Below are 18571 nucleotides of genomic sequence, written 5' to 3'. Positions count from 1 at the left end.
AATTAATATCAAGAAGCCTCACTTAGATGAATAAATATTCTCTTATAAAGACGTGAGTCGTCTTTCTCAAGCACTCATGAGAGTCAAGGTATGTGTAAGGAGCATAAAAGTACTGGGTGGAGTTTGCATAAAATTTAGGTAGAATAAATAAACATGACATTTAACTTGATTTAAGCCTGTATATATCCCTTCAATTAAATTTATATAAAGTTGAACAAATAGACGTATGTATCTTATGTGATATTCTAGGTGGTCAATTTGCATCTTATGTATTGTCCTATGTGTATTATGTCACGTTGGACATGTCTATCTACTTGTTTAATTTTATACATGTTTAAGTTTCTATTTATGCATATTCAAAGTTGGAGGCATAAATGTCAGGTAAAGCCAAGTTAAATGACATGTTTATTATTTATGCTTAGAATTTAAGCATAATACATAAACGTTTCTTTTAACTTGACTTCAGCTAATATCTATGTTTTTCAAGTTTAAATATGGACAACTAAATAATTAAAATTGTATAAAATTGAATAAGTAAACACATTTGTCGTATAAAATATTTTAAATTTATCTACTAAATGACCGTTTTACCATTTAAATTTATTAAGAGCTAGGTAAAAGAGGGTGGACCTCGCACGTGAAAAAATCGAATGCAAAGAAAAATGAGTCGATTTGTCCCCCTTATGCAAGATATACATGAGGGCTAATTCAAACATGATTTTGTAAAAATCTACTTATAATATTTTTGAGCCTATAACGTAAAAAGTGTCCATATTTAAACATGTCCACGTACATTGCTAGAATTTAAACTCTTGCAACATCTAAATTACCAAGTATTTCTTTTTGTAACAGCTGAATTAATTTGTAATAACAATAAATTATTATTGTAACTTTCAACATTCTTGGCCTATATAAATCAACCTTCTTGGTGAATTACCTACCCTGAAATATTCTCTCTTCTTCTCCAAAGTTTTTTTTGAAATTTTTATTCATGTTTAACTGAAATCATTTTTAAATAGTAACTTGACACGATATAATTTTTTATTAGTACATAATTTCTTATTGTTTTCATTACGTTCATAATCAATATCATAGTATTTTTCTAGCAATTCAATCTAATTTTCTGGTTTATATTTAATACATTATTTTAATCTCATTTTAATTGATTAAATTTCTCTATTAAAATATGTTTGTTTCTTTGAGTTAGAATCTAATATTTATTTTTTACACATGATATTAGAGCCAAACATATCTTTATACGTTGCAGCTTATACTAGCTAGTTACATTAACCAAGTATTAATACACTATTACAACAAGCATGCATTTACCAATCTCTTGTAAAAACGAAATATTAACTTAGTATTAAAACATTCATATATTTTGAAATTTCCAACTACACATATATATGTATTTTTTTGGTATTCTTGAGTCGAGAGTCTATCGGAAACAACCTCTCTACCTCAAAGATAGGAGTAAGGTTTTTGTACACGCTATCCTCTCAAGTCCCACTTTGTGAGTTTACCCAGGGTACGTATGTTGTTATCGTAACACCATATTACATTTACATATTAAATATTTAGTCAGATTGAATGATGATGCTTGGACTTTTTCACTTTGGGCTGAAACCAAGAGGTTTCATGATTCCCTTCTTGATTATTGCAAGAAGATGTTGTTGCTTCAGCCTGTAGATATGGTGCCAATGGTCGTAATGCTGAGGTTGGAGTTTCCATTTCAGCCTGCAAGCATAATAACAAACAAGAAAATATATTACTTATCTCTATCATAGAATACATATTTGATCTCTCTCAATGGTTAGATTAATCCTAAAAGATATAAAATAGATAGTAATTCATACCTTTAATATGAAAAATACATTACACCAATACAAATAAAGAGCCTTAAACGGATTGAAATTGAAGATTAAGTTGGGCTTAATTGAAGATTCATTTAAAATGGGTTAAGGCTTGAATAAATTGAGATTGAACCCAATACAAATTATCTTCAGTCCAACCCATAAAAATTTGAGCGGGTTAGACGGATTACCTATATTTGGGCTCATTTTGACACCCTAAAGTAGATAGATGTCAAATCCCTTTATTTTTTTGTATGCTTAGTTCATTATATTTTGAATTTCTTAGTAAAAAATCTTAGTTTTATCTCTACCTATCTGACCTTAATAGGAAAGTTTTCATTCATATGACTAGTCAATGCGTGCATGGGTGGATCTAGAATACATGTTACGCATTCGACATAATTCACTAACTTTGATTATGCGTGGACAAAGGAGAAAGGGAAATAAATAAGATTTTTGTTTTACGCACTCCATGTAAATTTGATGATGCAACTTAAAAGCTACATATTTAAATTTATTATCTCCTTCATTTCAATTTATGTAACATAAATAGTAAAATCAGATTCAATTTATCATAATCGTTATAATTAACTATCCATATTTTGAAACACGAAAAAATAAATTATCAATGAACACTAAAGTTGTAATTTTCTTTTTATAAAAGTTACCTTGGCAAATGAGAATGAAGTTTGTAATGGAGTGATAGCTGGGAAGACCCTATTTGAACATTGTGATTGCTTCAAATTTTCATCAATTAGGCAACTAAAACTTCCTTCTAAACTTGTTTGGGACATTTCAGGCTGCCATAACAAACAACAACTTGTCATTGGGGAAAATCATAAAAGGACGTTAAATGTAATTTTAAGAGAGCCTTCTTGCTAAAAATAAAAAATAAAAGAATCTTGACAGTTTAAGTGATTTTATTAAAGATTAGTTCCACTAAAATGGCAAGGAAATAGACTTTCGAGAGAGTTCTTTTTGTAGTAAATTAAAAAGAAAAAATGTGAAACATTTTAATAAAGGAATGAAGCACTTGAAAAAAAATGGGCAAATTACATATTTGGTCGGTCAATCAAAATAACTATATTTTGCTAGCTAAAATATTTACTATTTTATATCAAAGATGTATATTTTATAATAATATGAAAAATATATATACATTTACTGATTATTATTTTGATGGACAACTATACAGTATAGTTTTACTGAAAATAAATAAATAAAAGAAGTGAAATATATTGTTGAAAGAGCTCACCTTGGCAAATTTGAATGAAGTTTGTAAAGTGAGAGTTGGGAAGTTCCTTGTTGAATGTTGTGATTGCTTAAAGTTCTCATTATTTTGAGAATTAAATGTCCCTTCTTTATGATAAGTCTCACCACTTATACTTGTTTGGGACATTGTATCATAAGTAGTTGGGGATGGAAGGTTCATAGAACTGCATACAAGTCATCAACTAATTAATTATTCAACATATACACTACTAAAAAAAACTGAATTTAAGGACGAACAATTTTTGTAGCTAAACAATAAATTTTATCGCTAATCCTACTTAGCAATAAATTAGCAATATATTTTTGTTAGCTATGAGAAAAATAGCAACGGACTAACTATAAAATTCATAACTAATTTCAGTTTTTTTAGTAGTGATATAATAAAGAATAAATTACAATAAACACTCCTATGATATATCTTATATATTTTGAAATCAAACACTTACATCACTTAAGAGGATTGTAAGTGTAGGATATAAAGGAGTATAGTATAAATATTTTATTTTAAAATAAAAGGGGTATATTCAAAATTGAATCATATTATAAAAATAAATATTAATTAACCCTAAAATTAATAAAAAACTTATTTTATCCTTTAAAAATGATAGGAGATATTAAGGTCCATACCTTTGAGAAATTGAAGATGTTTCTGAGGCAGCATAGAGAGGACTATTAATATTGTTATTGTCATGATTATATTGACAATTATAATCTTCAAGCTCTAGCCATAAGTCATAAGGGGGTTTCTCATGAACTTGTGTGTTGTCTATGTGTTGAAGGAGTGCATTTATTTGCTATGATAAACCACCAAAACAAAAAACAATAATTAATTTGTAGAATCGGTATATATAAAGAGTCAGTAACAGAATCAGAAATTTAGTAAGCTGATTTGAAATCCTTATAAAAGGGTAGCCCGGTGCACTAAAGCTCCCGCTATGCGCAGGGTCCGGGGAAGAAATAATTTGATACGTCTAGTCAAAATACCAGAGTTTTTTCTTATGTCAATAAGGAGATTCAACAGCTTATATGTTATTAAAAAAGAAACTCATTTTTCTCTATTTGATTTTTTTAAAAATCCATTACCTCCATATTATCTTCATAACTGGATGTATGATTGCTGGAAAGTTGTTCCTAAACAAAATTAAACATTTAAAAAAATGAAAAACAAATAATATGTGGGCAAAAAATTAGAAGAGGTATGGTATACATCATACCATTCTTTGTCTAACTTGGTTCAATGCAACTTGAAGACGTTTTTCACACAAATCAAGCTCATGAAGTGGTGTAATTCTTTGTGTATCTGGTTCAAATATTCTTTAAATAAAGTCAAAATGTGAGAAGAGAATAAATATTCAAAGCATTAAGCAAAAGAAAAAGATACAAAATATCATATCAAATGAAGGGGATAAAACGAATTAGGTGCAAAGAACCAATTAGACTAACTTAATATAGATACATTAGAAATATAAAAACAAATATAATAATTAGATCGGAGAATACAGTTTCATTATAAGATTTCAATTAAACATACAGAGAGCTAGCAGAGCAAACTCGAATTGAAATAACATTAAATTATTAGGTCAAAAGTTTGTAGAGAGCAATAAAGTCCACATACCCAGCAGAGGCGGAATCTGAATTTAAAGTTTATGAGTTCAAAATTTTAATTCTTTTAAGTTACTAGGTTTTAAGTTTATTGTTTGTACATATTCAACGGAATTCTTAAGACAAATATAAGATTTGAACCAAAGTTATTGAATTCAGCGCCCTTTACCGAATGGACACCGACGAGTAAAATATTCTTATATTGCAGGATTTATCCTAATTAATTACCTTAATAATCCCTCAGCCTCATCGAGTTTACAATGTAAGCCATTGATTTCATCTTGAATTTTCTAAAAACAAAAATTAAGAGGAAACAATTAATCTTAAAGTTGATAATATAAAAATGAAATGAAAATTTAAAACAAAACAAAACAGAGAAAATGAATTAATTAAGCACCTTTGTCGTGTCATTTGCGTTGATGTATGCAGGATTTATCCTAATTAATTTTTTAAAAAAGAGAAAATTATGATAAATAATACATGAAAAAAATTATCCAAAAAATAAAATTCAATTAATTAAAGAAAACGAACCTTTCAATATCGCAGAATTTATCTTCAATTTCAATCTTCCTTAAGTTCCAAAGTACAGACTGCAGGGAGAGTGCGTTAATGAAAATGAATTATGTTAATTAGTTCATATTACTCTAATCATGGTCTCTCAATTATTAATAAATTTTAATTTTAGTTCTTGTGATATTTAATTTATAAACATATTTATCCCTCAATTACTTAAAATGTCCATTTTTTTAAATCAATTTTTGAATATTCACAAATTTCTAGAATTATTAACCGTTCCATTAATTAATTATTCATTTATTATGTTAAAATTTGTACTATTACTCTGTATTGTGTGCTGTTACTGCCTATTTTTCATGTGCTTGAGTAGAGTGTTTTTAAGAAACGATATTTTATCTTCTAAAAATAAGAATAAGATCAGTGTATATATTATTTTTTCCAAATCCCACTTTTGAATTATACAGAGTTTGTGTTGTACTCCGTGTTTGAGTGCAATATACTTCTAAAATTGGTCCAAATTAACATATTTTTCATAGAGACAAACCAAAAACATACATTTTAATTGACTTAAAGTTAAATATGTTGAATTATATATCACAAGTAGTGGCAGAGTCAGGATTTTGATTAAGAGGGTTCAAAATTTGAAGAAGTAGACACATAAACTAGTCGAAGGGGGTTCAACATCTACTATATATACATAAAAAATTATTTTAACCATATATAAATAGTATAATTTTTCACTGAATGACTTTCAGATGAACTCCTGACCATAAGGTGGCTCCGCCACAGATCACAACGACTAAAAATCAGAATTTATGAATAATTTTGGAAAAATAACGAGTCAAGTAAAGCTCACCTCTTTATTATTGATGTAGCTGCATTTGAAGGGAAAAAAAAGTTGTGTGTTAGATAGTCTAGTTAGTAATAAGAATATATAAAAGATGGAAAAGAAAAAAGAAGAACTTAACTAGAAAAAGAAACAAAAGGGGGGAAAAAATATAATAAAACCAAGAAGAGGAAAAAAATAATTACAATCCTCTTTCACTGTCTGGGAGACTGATAAGCTCAGAAAGAATATCTTCAATTCTGCATTAATAAAATTTAATCTTATTAGTCCCTCTAGAGGCAAGTTTATAATCAAATTTGACTTTAATTTTTGTTTTTGTAAGGTTAATCAAAATTATAAATTCAAACTGACCTATTATGCATTGGAAAAAAATTCACAACATGTTCTTTGGTATTTCATTTATTATAAAAATTGAAAATTATATTTATGCATGGGAATTATATAAAAGAATTTTATTACCTTCTTTTACGTGAATAATGTGTGAGACGACCAGAAGGAGAGAACATAATTATAGCAACATCTACGTCACATAAAACAGATAATTCATAAACTTTTTTGAGAATTCCATTTCTTCTCTTGCTAAATGTGACTTGTCTATTTGTCAAACTCTCTATCTTTAACAATGGCAACTTACTTCTTCCCATATTTCTTTCTGTAATTTATAAAGATATAAAAATATGTATATATGAATGTAATATATAATCAATTAAAAAATGAAAGTTTCATTTTTTGGATTGATATGATCTAGCAACATAATTTGAACGTATTTTGCGTTCATGTTGTTGGTAGAAATGATTGATTTCATCCCATTAAGAATTTAACGTCGGGGAATCCACTCTTTAACGTATATGTATACGATCAATGGAATAATTAAAAAAAATTCAAGGAAGATATTAGGGATGGAGAAAATGAATTTTGATGAGATTTTACATTTGTGTTTTTTAGGGTAATGAAAGTATTTATTCCCATGGTTTTAAAAGAGGAAGAGGAGAAGGAGAAAGATTGAGAAATTTGAGAAAGTTAATTAGTGGTGGGGATAGTTGATTTTGTCCTAAAAGAAAGGGGAAGTTGGGGTTGAGGGAATATATACTTGAATAATGATCCAATAAAATTTACTTGAACTTTAATATGTTTAAGGGTAACTTTGAATTTAATGTGTCATATAAATAATAAAGATTTTGGTACAAATTAAATGTATATCAAAATTAATAATACATATGCACAGTAGGGGTTAGGACAATATATATATATATATGTTGGTCGATCTGTACATATTTAAGTTATATACATTAAGCCGTGTACTATTTTTTTTTGGAAAAATTATTAAATTACACACCTCATATTTCTATATTTTCAATTATTCTCTACCATTTGTAAAAAATTCAAAAATCCTTCTTCTGATACATAGGAATGATGTTGATACATCGCGATTTGATACATAGGTCCTTTTCATGATACATCGCTAATTGATACAAACCAAACACAAAATGTATCAGCAAAACATAAGTTTTACTGCTATTTTTGTTGTGTTCATGATATATTAGGTGTTATAAGCTGATTCATAAGTTTTATTGATATTACAATATTTATTTTGTATGAACTAGCGATATATCATGAAAATGACTTATGTATCAAATCGCGATGTATCAGCGTCATTCGTATGTATCAGAAATCTGAAAAAAAGAGGGAATTTGGATAATTACCAAAAAAATCAGAATAAATTATAATTGAATTTTTTCACTATGAAATTTAAGTAAACTACCCCTTTTTTTTTTTTTAACAATATCAATATAAATTAAAACTTTAACTTATGACTAAATTAGATGCCATTTTTACCAAGTTAGAATATTCTTCATGTGATCACTTGGGCTAGTGATCCAAATAAATGCATCAACGGCGTCAACTTATGCAACTTAGGGAATGGGCTTTGTGTCACTAATGATTGATAAGAAAGGCTTAATTTTCTCAAGACCATGTAAAGAGATAAATGATTCAACATTTTTGGGACTCATCACCTTCTCCCTCGAGCTTAGAACTGAACATTTAGAGCATAGACAATAAAAGATGGAATCTCAATATCAGATAAACCATTGAATGAGTTGACTCTAAAATCATAACAACAAATGGACGGATTTAACTCAATTTCAAAAGTTAATTAGTTCAAAAAGTGATCATGATTTTCTAGAATCACATAAAAAACAAATGATTCAAGCCCCAACAAATGTGGGATTCCATTACCCTCCCTCCCCCCCTCCTCCGGAGATATGTTGGTGCACGTTAAGGGCTAGACATCTGAAGTGTGAACAATATAAGATTGAGCCCAACAATAGATTTTGCTCAAACTCGATAAAAAATTTATTTAGTATGTACAAATAATATATTCAATATCCTACATGAAAAAATAATTATAGTCTAAAACCCATATACTAGCTCTACCGTTGTATCCAAACATCGAATAAACCATGAATTGACCAACCCTGATATCATGATAAGCAATAAACTTTGAGCCTAATTACAGATCAATTTCAAAAGTTTGCTCAAGAAGTATAGAATATAATTGACCAAGACACTATAAAGAGATAAATAATTCCAACCCAAATAATGTACAAGGATGAACCGTTGTGGTACCATTTGTTTCTTTTCAGCTAGGTAGGGACAGTAAAAAATTATAGCTTGATTGTCAACAGGAAGAAAAGAGTTCAATCATAGAGAGATTGGCATATAATTGATATGTTACAATCAATTATGGTTATTAATTGAGAGGAAAAAAAAAATTCTCCATTAATTGAGAGAATCCATAGACCATAGGGTAAAATTATTGGTCCTTTATACATCATCTATCAAATGTCATTTCATGAGTAAATGCACTAGGAAAATTATTGGGACAAACAATGGTAATTCATTATTGGGACAAACAATGGTAATTCATTATTGGGACAAGCAATCACAACATTCAACAAGGAAAATTATTGGGACAAACAATGGTAATTCAGCTAAAACGGATCGTTATTCGACCCCCAAATCAAGATTTTATGTGAAGAACCCTAGGGTCATATTTTCTTATTTCAGCGTTATTTCTCCACCAATATACCCTAAAAAAATATGTTCATAATCACATAAAAATTTAATGGAAAGGATGAGAATAATTACCTTGACGCTTTGGAATGAAAATTCCTATTTTTTCCTTCTCCTTTATTTTTCTTTTCCCCTTTCTTTTCTTTCTTCCTCCGTAATTTTTTTCCCAGCTTCTGCGTTCTGTTCGTCGTCGTTGTTCTTTTTTTTTTCTCAAACGAATTATGTATAAAAATTTATAAACCCTATCATTTTTCCTTAATAATTGGTGTAGAGTATTAATTAAATTAACACTTTAACCCACTAATTAAATAAGTTACCTAAGTTTTTCCCTTAACTAAATAACTGTAATTATCGAAAAGTCCAAAATACCCAATTAAAAATTTACGGGATGAGTCTTTTATGAACTAAAAATCTCTAATACTCAAAATGACCTAATGAGTCGTTACACAACTTTTAACACTTTTTAATTGGAGTTTTGGATCCATTATATTATTTTGCTCCTTCTTCTTTAAGATTATCAAGAACACATGAAGAACACCAAGAACTCCAAATTTTCAACTTCTTCAATTCTTCACGTAATCACCTCAAATTTAAAGAGCAGTGTCCCTCTGAGCTAGATAGTAAAATCCAATAACTTTTAAGCTCGAATTCAACCTAATTCAACAAGACACACTTAAAAAATTTCTTCGTTTCAAAACTTTAACCACTTTTAATGGTAGAATTTTCTTCACAATTCTAAATCACTTGAAATTTTGAAGATAGATTCAAAAAATACTAAGGAGCAAGGGTCTAGTATCAAAAACACGAATCAAAACAAAAATTTGAAAATTTGAGACTAATTTCCCCTTTTTCAAGTGTTGTGGAGTTGTGGAGAAAATTTTATCATTGAAGGATGTTGAAGTTTTGAAACTTTGAAGAAATTTTAAGTGTGTCTTGTTAAGTTAGGTTGAATTCGAGCTCAAAAAATATTGAATTTTGATATCTAGCTCGGAGGAATGTTACTATTAAAATTTGAGGTGATTTTGTGAAAATTGAAGAAGTTGGAAATTTAGAGTTCTTGGTGTTTTCATGTGTTCTTGATGTTCTTAAAGAAGGAGTAAAAGGAGTACATTTGATCCAAACTCTAATTGAAAAGTGTTAAAGTTGATTGAGTGGTTTTGTAAAATAGGAGTTAAAAAATAATGGCATAGATGAGCCTTTTCTCAAATGACAATGACATAAATGAGCCAAACTTTTAAGGATGATATAAATGAGTCTTTTTTCAAAGTTTGATGGCATATTTAAGCATTTTTTCCTTTTTTATTTTATTGGAGTGAGAGACATGTGGGTTAGGCTTCTTGCGTGGCTTAGTGTTGTAAAGCTGATTTTGAAGATTTCTAATTAGGCTGTTTTATTGGTGTTTTTGTTAATAATAATATGATTAAACATAATTTTATACTTTAATATGACTTTAATTATAGTTACCCATGTGCACAACAGGTGATTTTGGTTTCATTATTTGAAGAGCAATATCAAATTTAGTATTTTTAATCAGTAAGTGTGTGGCCTTTTTATTGTATATGCTTCCGTTTTAAATTTTGCCAAAAAAAAAAAACTAACTCATATCTATTGCAATGTTTTATTGTCCAAACCTACTTTCCTACATGCTTTACCAACCTATATTTATTTAAAATGTAATTCTTTCATAAAACCATTGCACCGAAGCAAAATAAATAATATGTAATAATAATAAAAAAATATAGTAAAAGAGTAATAATATTGCTTTAAAAAATTATGAAATTTTATATTTTTCAAATTTTCCTTACCACTTTTTAAATCCAAATTATATATTCAAAAGTTAAATCAGCTTCTAGTCAAATAAATAATTTTAAGTGTATATCCAAATGCCTATTAATTAAAATCCAGAAATGCATAGTATTAGTGTACCCTTGATCCACACATGTTTTTTTTATATCAATAAAAAAGATCTTGCATAGCTGTTCTCTTTATTTATCTACATATTTTTTCATTAGAAAACAGAGTCATCAAAAGATTCTAATTTGAAAAAATCCTCAAATCGAGTATTTACATTTTCAAATCATTTTAAGGTCCAATAAAAAAGTGTTATTTTTTTAAAAAAAGAAACGTCTCTTGAGTATAAACTTTATTGTTACTTCATCAGACATCACTATTTAATATGTATTTATTTTTTCATATTTTTTTACAAATCTATTTAATTCGCAATAACTTCAAATATGTAATGTATGAAGTTTCACATATATAAAGATCAAACATTTCTATTGAAATTCATATAAAAATAACTGAATTTCAACAACATGTGCATGAATTTCAGATAAAAATGATGAAGTTCAACATTTAGGGACTCAACGTCCTTGCTAAGTTTTGTTCAACCAACTAATTGAGGAGAGTTCGACTTTTGATATAACATATATTTTACAATCCAAAATCATGACACATATTATCTGTTTTAATCCAATAGACCTCACAAATTTATTTCTTAGGCTACATAATGATTTAACTCAAAAATGTGCGTATCATGTGAACTTGTGTTTATCTTATAAAATCCTTAACTTTTCTTTTTCATTCCGATGTGAAATTCACTTGACCTATCATATGTATCGTTTTAAAAAAACAATACACATCACAAATGCATTATACCAAACTATGAATATGAATCTTAGAACAAAGCATTTAAGAAAATTGGCATATGTCCCAAAATTTGGTGTTATTCATAGTAAATTGACAAGCATATTCATATAGTCATAAAAATAATATTGGAAGTTACATTCACCATGACTTAATTGGGTCAACATCGCTAAAATCCAAAGAGACAACCATCAATTTCCTCAACAATTCATAACCACTAATATATGTGGCCATGTGCTCATCAATGACCAATGGTTTCATCTTTTTTCCTACACCATAATTATGTATTTTTAGGTCCATGGACTAGGGTTTTAGAAGGAGTAGCTAACTAATCAATTTATGGGATAATTAACATTACTTTTATAAATAGATCCGAACCAATAATATTTTTTAATAATATGCTTCAATAGAGCAAATATGAGAGGAACTAATAGATACAAAATAGTGTAAAAAAACATTTTAGATAGTTTTAAGAAACACCAAGAATATCATCTTGGATTTGTGGGAGGAAGAGAATTTCAATATTCCTTTTATTTTTAGAGGTAAAATCACATCAGTGTTAGAAATGTATTCAACTCATTCCAAAGACTTTTGAGTTTTGTAAAATAGGAAAAAACATTCAAGCTACATTGTGAGAGTGAAGGTAATGATTTTTGAATCTGATGTATTGCTAGTACATTTTTTGTGAAGATTGATTTTTAAGATTTTGTCATACTTGGTATGTATGACTTCTTTAGCTAAGATCAGGTTCCACCAAATGAGCTACCCATGATAGAATCATACTGTTACATTGATTTCACAACGCATACTTTATTGCTAAATTTATATCATTCGTTATTTAATATGTTATGATAGGTCAAACTAAAATAATTTATTTTGTCTTATTAGGTCTAATCCGTTGGACATCTATCCAATTTTTCACTTTTTTGAATTTCTTGAAATTTCTTTTTTCTATTATTGGTGGTATTAAAATGTTGGTATGTCTGGATATTTTATCCATCTTTTAAAAAAAATGGATATCTCAAAAAAATATTTTAAGTTCAATTCGTGTTTTTTCTCTTCATCCAGACCTTTTTTGATCCCATGCTTTCCGTTGGTCAACAACCAACTAAAATCTCTACACTTCTTACTCGTACAGGCTTGACGGAGTTAAGCTGTATTGAGGGAATCGCTTCCTCCGACTCGACTTCTTAGATTAAAGATGATTCATGTATCTACTTCAATGATACCATAGTTCCATACTATTATAGAAGAATATCCGAATAAAATATGCATCTCTTCGACTCCTTTATATTCATTCAAATTCTCTTTTAGCCCAGTCCATGACACTGCAAGGCAATGTCACTTCGGTTCGATTCGATTTCGATATGAGCCTAGTATATTGAGACTTTGAGCTTAATACTCAACCAGTTAAACGAGAAGATAAAAAGAGTTCATCTAATTTTTAAAATTTATACTTGAAATAAAATGATTACTTTATTATTACTGCTACTTAATTGGATAAAATTAGAATTTGTAGGTATACTGATGGAGAAGACAAAAGAATAATTTAAACATTGAAAGCTCCTTAATGACAGTGTTTTTCAAGAAATACAATACATTTATAAGACACTTTCTAAAAATTTACTATAAAAATAAATAATAAAAAAAATACGAATTGGTGAAGCTCATCATAGTTTAGATTACTTCAAGTTGTAATATTCTTCATTTTGTATATAATGTAATATATTAGTGAGTATATTTAAGAAAGAATTAGTCAGCAATAATTTTATCAGAAAAGGTAAAAAATAGTTGAATACCGCATTTTAAATTAATTATTTTGAAGAGAATTTACATTGTATACTTCTCTTATGACTTAAAATGAAGTTTGCACATTTGAGCAAAATTTGCATACATATAATTAGTAATTTCAAGTATGGGATTTGGAGAGATTGATGTGTACGCAATCATATTCTATCTTCTGAAGGTAAATAAATTATTTTCAATAGGTCCTAAACTCAAATGAAACATATATAACTCAAGTATGAAAAGAAAATACAATAGTGAAGAAATCATACTTAAAGATAAAAGGAGAAGAAGAAACAAACAAGATGTAAATGAAGAAAAGAAAACATGTAATAAATCGAAGAATAAGATACTAGTAGTAGAGAAAACTAGACAACATTCAAATACATACTAACCATATATTCTTATTATCACTCTCTATACCTTCGTATATAGGGTCATGTCCTCAGTAAGCTGCATATGTGTCATATCCTGTCTAATCACCTCTCCTCAATATTTTTTTCAATCTACCTCTACTTCTTCTCATACCCCCTCTTCTAACCAACCTCTCATACCTCCTCATTAGGCATTTGTGCATCTCCTCTTCACATGTCCAAACTATCTCAACCTTGACTCCCTCGTCTTATCCACCATGAAGGATACTCCCACCATGTCCCAAATATCTTTGTTTCGAATTATATCTCTCCTAATATGTCCAATTCATCCGCCCCGTTCCAATACGATATGTAATATCATCGTCAACCCCCGCCCCCCCCCATTTTACATGCATCATCTTCTGAAAATGACTATTTGATGATACATTCTGTACCATACTAAAAAAAAATCTTCACAGACTTATTAGCTAAATGACAATTGGCACCATACAATAGGCTCAGATCAAGCACAAGTTTTTCAAAATTAACAAATAGACTAAAATGTTAATTTTAGCATATACTATATAATACTCGTTTTAGCAAAGGAAAATAATAATCAGTAATTACTAAATGATACTAATAGAACAGTAACAGCAAGCTCACGAGCTACAGAAAATGCAATTTCATAATTTTGTCCCCATCGCCAAACTGCAAGAAGTCTTTTCCAGATGATCCTAGAAGACTATATACTCTACATAACATGTACAAAATCTTTGCTTCAACGCTACTCAGCGAATCACAACCTCCATCCACAATCAAAATCGCCAAATCGTAGCAATACATGCTCACTTCGTTCAATCAGGGAATAGGATATGCACGTCTCAAGTGTGTCAACAGGTCTATATAGTTAAAGCCTACTGAATGGCGTCACATGCCAGCACACACAAGGCTTTGTGCGAATTGAGATCTTGTCATAGAAGGACAGAGTAATAAGAGTTCATAACTCATAAAGGAGGTTCGGTTTTGCTCTGACAGTGAAACGAGTTGCAGCACAATTTTCTTTGAAACCAACAGAGGAATGAAGAAAACAATGTGTTACAAAGTAGGGAAAACTAGAGTCAAGTTCAGCAGAACCATCTTGAACTTCTACAAGCCAAGCATGTTTAGATAGTCATAGCTCGTCTGAGACGATTAATTAACTCAATCTCGTAGAGCATCTTGGCATTAGTTAGTCATAAACCACTTCAAATCAGTACAACCTCTTGCTTCTTCAAGTTTCCATCTTTTATCACTTAACAAGACTAAGATTAGTTGACAGTTCCAACTGACATTCATGACCTTAAATAGTAAAACAAATATTAGTACTAGAATGTTGCTCCACTCTGAACAAGCAATAACAAAAAAATCTCAACTCCAGAGGTCGAACTTTTGGCTCACCTACTGAGAATGCCAAATAAGAGCAACAGCATACTAGCACTTTAGACTCTTTCTAAAGCCAGAAATTTTTCATTAGAACTCTGGGATATTGAATATGATCAGAAGCCAACAGATCAACTATGCAGAGCAACCTGATATTCGAATTGAGCAACTACAGAAGCATAACACTTGGGTTCAAAGGACTATTAAGAGTTTGATGTCTCATTTATACTGCTTCGAAGCATTATAAGTTTCAGAGATGGATCTTAACAACTTCTTGATAAATTGGGATGGTCGGGCTAATACTAGAACATCATGAGCAGAAACCAGCTTTCTAGACATAAAAATCTGATACCATACTCACAAAATGTGACTGAATATGCCTTGATGTATACACAACAAAAAGGAAGAGAGGAAATTCTTGAGAATAACTTCATTATTTCATTATTTTTGGACGGAATACAACCAGTTAATTCTTACTTAACTAACAGTAGGAATAAATTACAAATCATGTCAATAACGAGATATAATAGGTCGTTTTTTCTATATTATCAAAAAAACAAAAATGCATCCCAAGATACAAACAGTCACACAATTAGAAAGAGGAAATGAGATTACGAAAATGTTTATTTGAATTCTCATTCTCAATTACATCTACAAAGAACAATACCTCATGTCCGAGTACAAGACGAGTCAAAATCATCTGGAGCAACTCTAGCAATCCAATTGTTAAGTGTCTTCTTAATATCAGCATGATTAACGTAAGCCAATTCATACATACTACACAAATTCACCACAAGAGTCTCATTCAATGCAACAGTCGGAACCCTCTCCAAAGCATTCTCCAACACCTTAATAGCATCCGATAAATCCCTCGAATACATCAAACACAAAGCCTTATTATTCATAGCCACCATATCCATTCCATCCCTCTCGATACACTCTTCATACTCCCTTACAGCAGATACATAATCCTTCTCCACTATATACATCAATGCCTTACTCCTACTCACCAAATTCTTCAACCCCACTTCACTTTCACTCCCTATCATTCCCTCCACCGCGCTAAACGCCTTTTTCGCACCCTCCAAATCTCCATACTGCATTTTCACATATCCTAATTTCGACAACACGTTCGGATCATCATCCCCACATATTTCAATCAGCTCATTCAACAAACATAAACACAATTTGAAATCTTTTTGACTCAAATGATGACTAATTATCGTATTCAACACCAAAATCTCCCTTCTTTTCCACAAATCTTTACTAGGGTTAGTCAAAACTGTAAGTTTTTTCGATCGAATAAAATCAAAAAGTGTATATAACCTGTCGAGTGATTTCATCCGCTGACCGAGAGAGTAGGGAAGATAAGCATGGAGCCAACGGAGAGCAAAGGGGACAAAATTGCCCTTCATATTGGGGTAATGATTAGGGTAATTTTGGTAATGGAATTGTGGGGTGTTGAAATCTTCGCCATCGAGGAGGGTTTCGAGCTCTTGATTAGCATCGACGGGGGCGGCGGAGCTTGGTGAGTGCTAAGACGTTGAAAGTGAGGTAGGTGAGGTGTTCGTGAGGTTTAGCGAGGAGGTTGAGCGACCTCGCGTGGCCGACTTTGTCAAGGATTGACTTCCACGCGCCGCGGGTGGCTAGGTCTTGGAGATCGGAGAGGTCATGGCAGATGGCGTTTAAGGAGGTGTATGGATTGTTTAGTGGATCGTCAATGGAAGTGGTGACGGTATCGGGTTGTGGTGGATTTGGTCGTGTAATCCGGCGGTGTCCATGGAGACGGCGGCGGAGGAGGAGTACGGAGGTTTGGATCGGAGAGCTGAGTTGATCTGGATGTTAGGTGTTAACGCATTTTGGTTTCGAAAATTCGGGTCGGGTTCTCAAGTGGGTTGGATTTGAGATGGAGATGGATCTATTGAATTTTGGAAAAAATCCTCCTCTTGATATTCTTTTTATATATAATAATTGTTTGGGGTTCGATTATTTCAAATTAATATCAAGAAGCCTCACTTAGATGAATAAATATTCTCTTATAAAGACGTGAGTCGTCTTTCTCAAGCACTCATGAGAGTCAAGGTATGTGTAAGGAGCATAAAAGTACTGGGTGGAGTTTGCATAAAATTTAGGTAGAATAAATAAACATGACATTTAACTTGATTTAAGCCTGTATATATCCCTTCAATTAAATTTATATAAAGTTGAACAAATAGACGTATGTATCTTATGTGATATTCTAGGTGGTCAATTTGCATCTTATGTATTGTCCTATGTGTATTATGTCACGTTGGACATGTCTATCTACTTGTTTAATTTTATACATGTTTAAGTTTCTATTTATGCATATTCAAAGTTGGAGGCATAAATGTCAGGTAAAGCCAAGTTAAATGACATGTTTATTATTTATGCTTAGAATTTAAGCATAATACATAAACGTTTCTTTTAACTTGACTTCAGCTAATATCTATGTTTTTCAAGTTTAAATATGGACAACTAAATAATTAAAATTGTATAAAATTGAATAAGTAAACACATTTGTCGTATAAAATATTTTAAATTTATCTACTAAATGACCGTTTTACCATTTAAATTTATTAAGAGCTAGGTAAAAGAGGGTGGACCTCGCACGTGAAAAAATCGAATGCAAAGAAAAATGAGTCGATTTGTCCCCCTTATGCAAGATATACATGAGGGCTAATTCAAACATGATTTTGTAAAAATCTACTTATAATATTTTTGAGCCTATAACGTAAAAAGTGTCCATATTTAAACATGTCCACGTACATTGCTAGAATTTAAACTCTTGCAACATCTAAATTACCAAGTATTTCTTTTTGTAACAGCTGAATTAATTTGTAATAACAATAAATTATTATTGTAACTTTCAACATTCTTGGCCTATATAAATCAACCTTCTTGGTGAATTACCTACCCTGAAATATTCTCTCTTCTTCTCCAAAGTTTTTTTTGAAATTTTTATTCATGTTTAACTGAAATCATTTTTAAATAGTAACTTGACACGATATAATTTTTTATTAGTACATAATTTCTTATTGTTTTCATTACGTTCATAATCAATATCATAGTATTTTTCTAGCAATTCAATCTAATTTTCTGGTTTATATTTAATACATTATTTTAATCTCATTTTAATTGATTAAATTTCTCTATTAAAATATGTTTGTTTCTTTGAGTTAGAA

At 30.0% G+C, this 18571-nt stretch overlaps 2 protein-coding genes across 2 annotated transcripts; both read right to left on the bottom strand.

The window, feature by feature from the left end:
• Positions 1-1581: 1581 nt before the first annotated feature.
• On the bottom strand, positions 1582-6734 carry LOC129877544 (agamous-like MADS-box protein AGL5). The gene is made up of 12 exons (XM_055953065.1): positions 6550-6734; positions 6276-6329; positions 6100-6118; positions 5259-5317; positions 5125-5164; positions 4956-5017; positions 4340-4439; positions 4209-4256; positions 3753-3919; positions 3109-3289; positions 2522-2653; positions 1582-1737 (listed from the first exon to the last, which is right to left on the bottom strand). The coding sequence occupies exons 1-12, from the start codon at positions 6732-6734 to the stop codon at positions 1582-1584; spliced, it is 1203 nt and encodes a 400-aa protein (XP_055809040.1).
• A 7811-nt stretch (positions 6735-14545) lies between these two features.
• LOC129880825 (uncharacterized) lies at positions 14546-17366 on the bottom strand. The gene is given in 4 exon segments (XM_055955043.1): positions 14546-15287; positions 16036-16882; positions 16884-17131; positions 17134-17366. Coding segments are annotated over 3 exon segments (1110 nt in total). The 5' UTR covers positions 17150-17366; the 3' UTR covers positions 14546-15287; position 16036.
• Positions 17367-18571: the final 1205 nt, after the last annotated feature.

Source organism: Solanum dulcamara, chromosome 2 (assembly GCF_947179165.1).
Source record: "Solanum dulcamara chromosome 2, daSolDulc1.2, whole genome shotgun sequence".
NCBI classification, from domain to species: domain Eukaryota; kingdom Viridiplantae; phylum Streptophyta; class Magnoliopsida; order Solanales; family Solanaceae; genus Solanum; species Solanum dulcamara.
The sequence above is the reverse complement of the archived record's forward strand: the minus strand, read 5'-3'. Positions and strand labels throughout refer to the sequence as shown.

Bases quoted from the DNA above. Each gene is read 5' to 3' on its own strand.
- LOC129877544 (XM_055953065.1), bottom strand. From the start codon at position 6,734: ATGGGAAGAAGTAAGTTGCCATTGTTAAAGATAGAGAGTTTGACAAAT. The intron at 5,165-5,258 runs GTTCGTTTTCTT...AAAATTAATTAG, and splicing joins AAATTCTGCGATATTGAAAG to GATAAATCCTGCATACATCA. The intron at 3,290-3,752 runs GTATGGACCTTA...ACTTGTATGCAG, and splicing joins ACATCTTCAATTTCTCAAAG to TTCTATGAACCTTCCATCCC.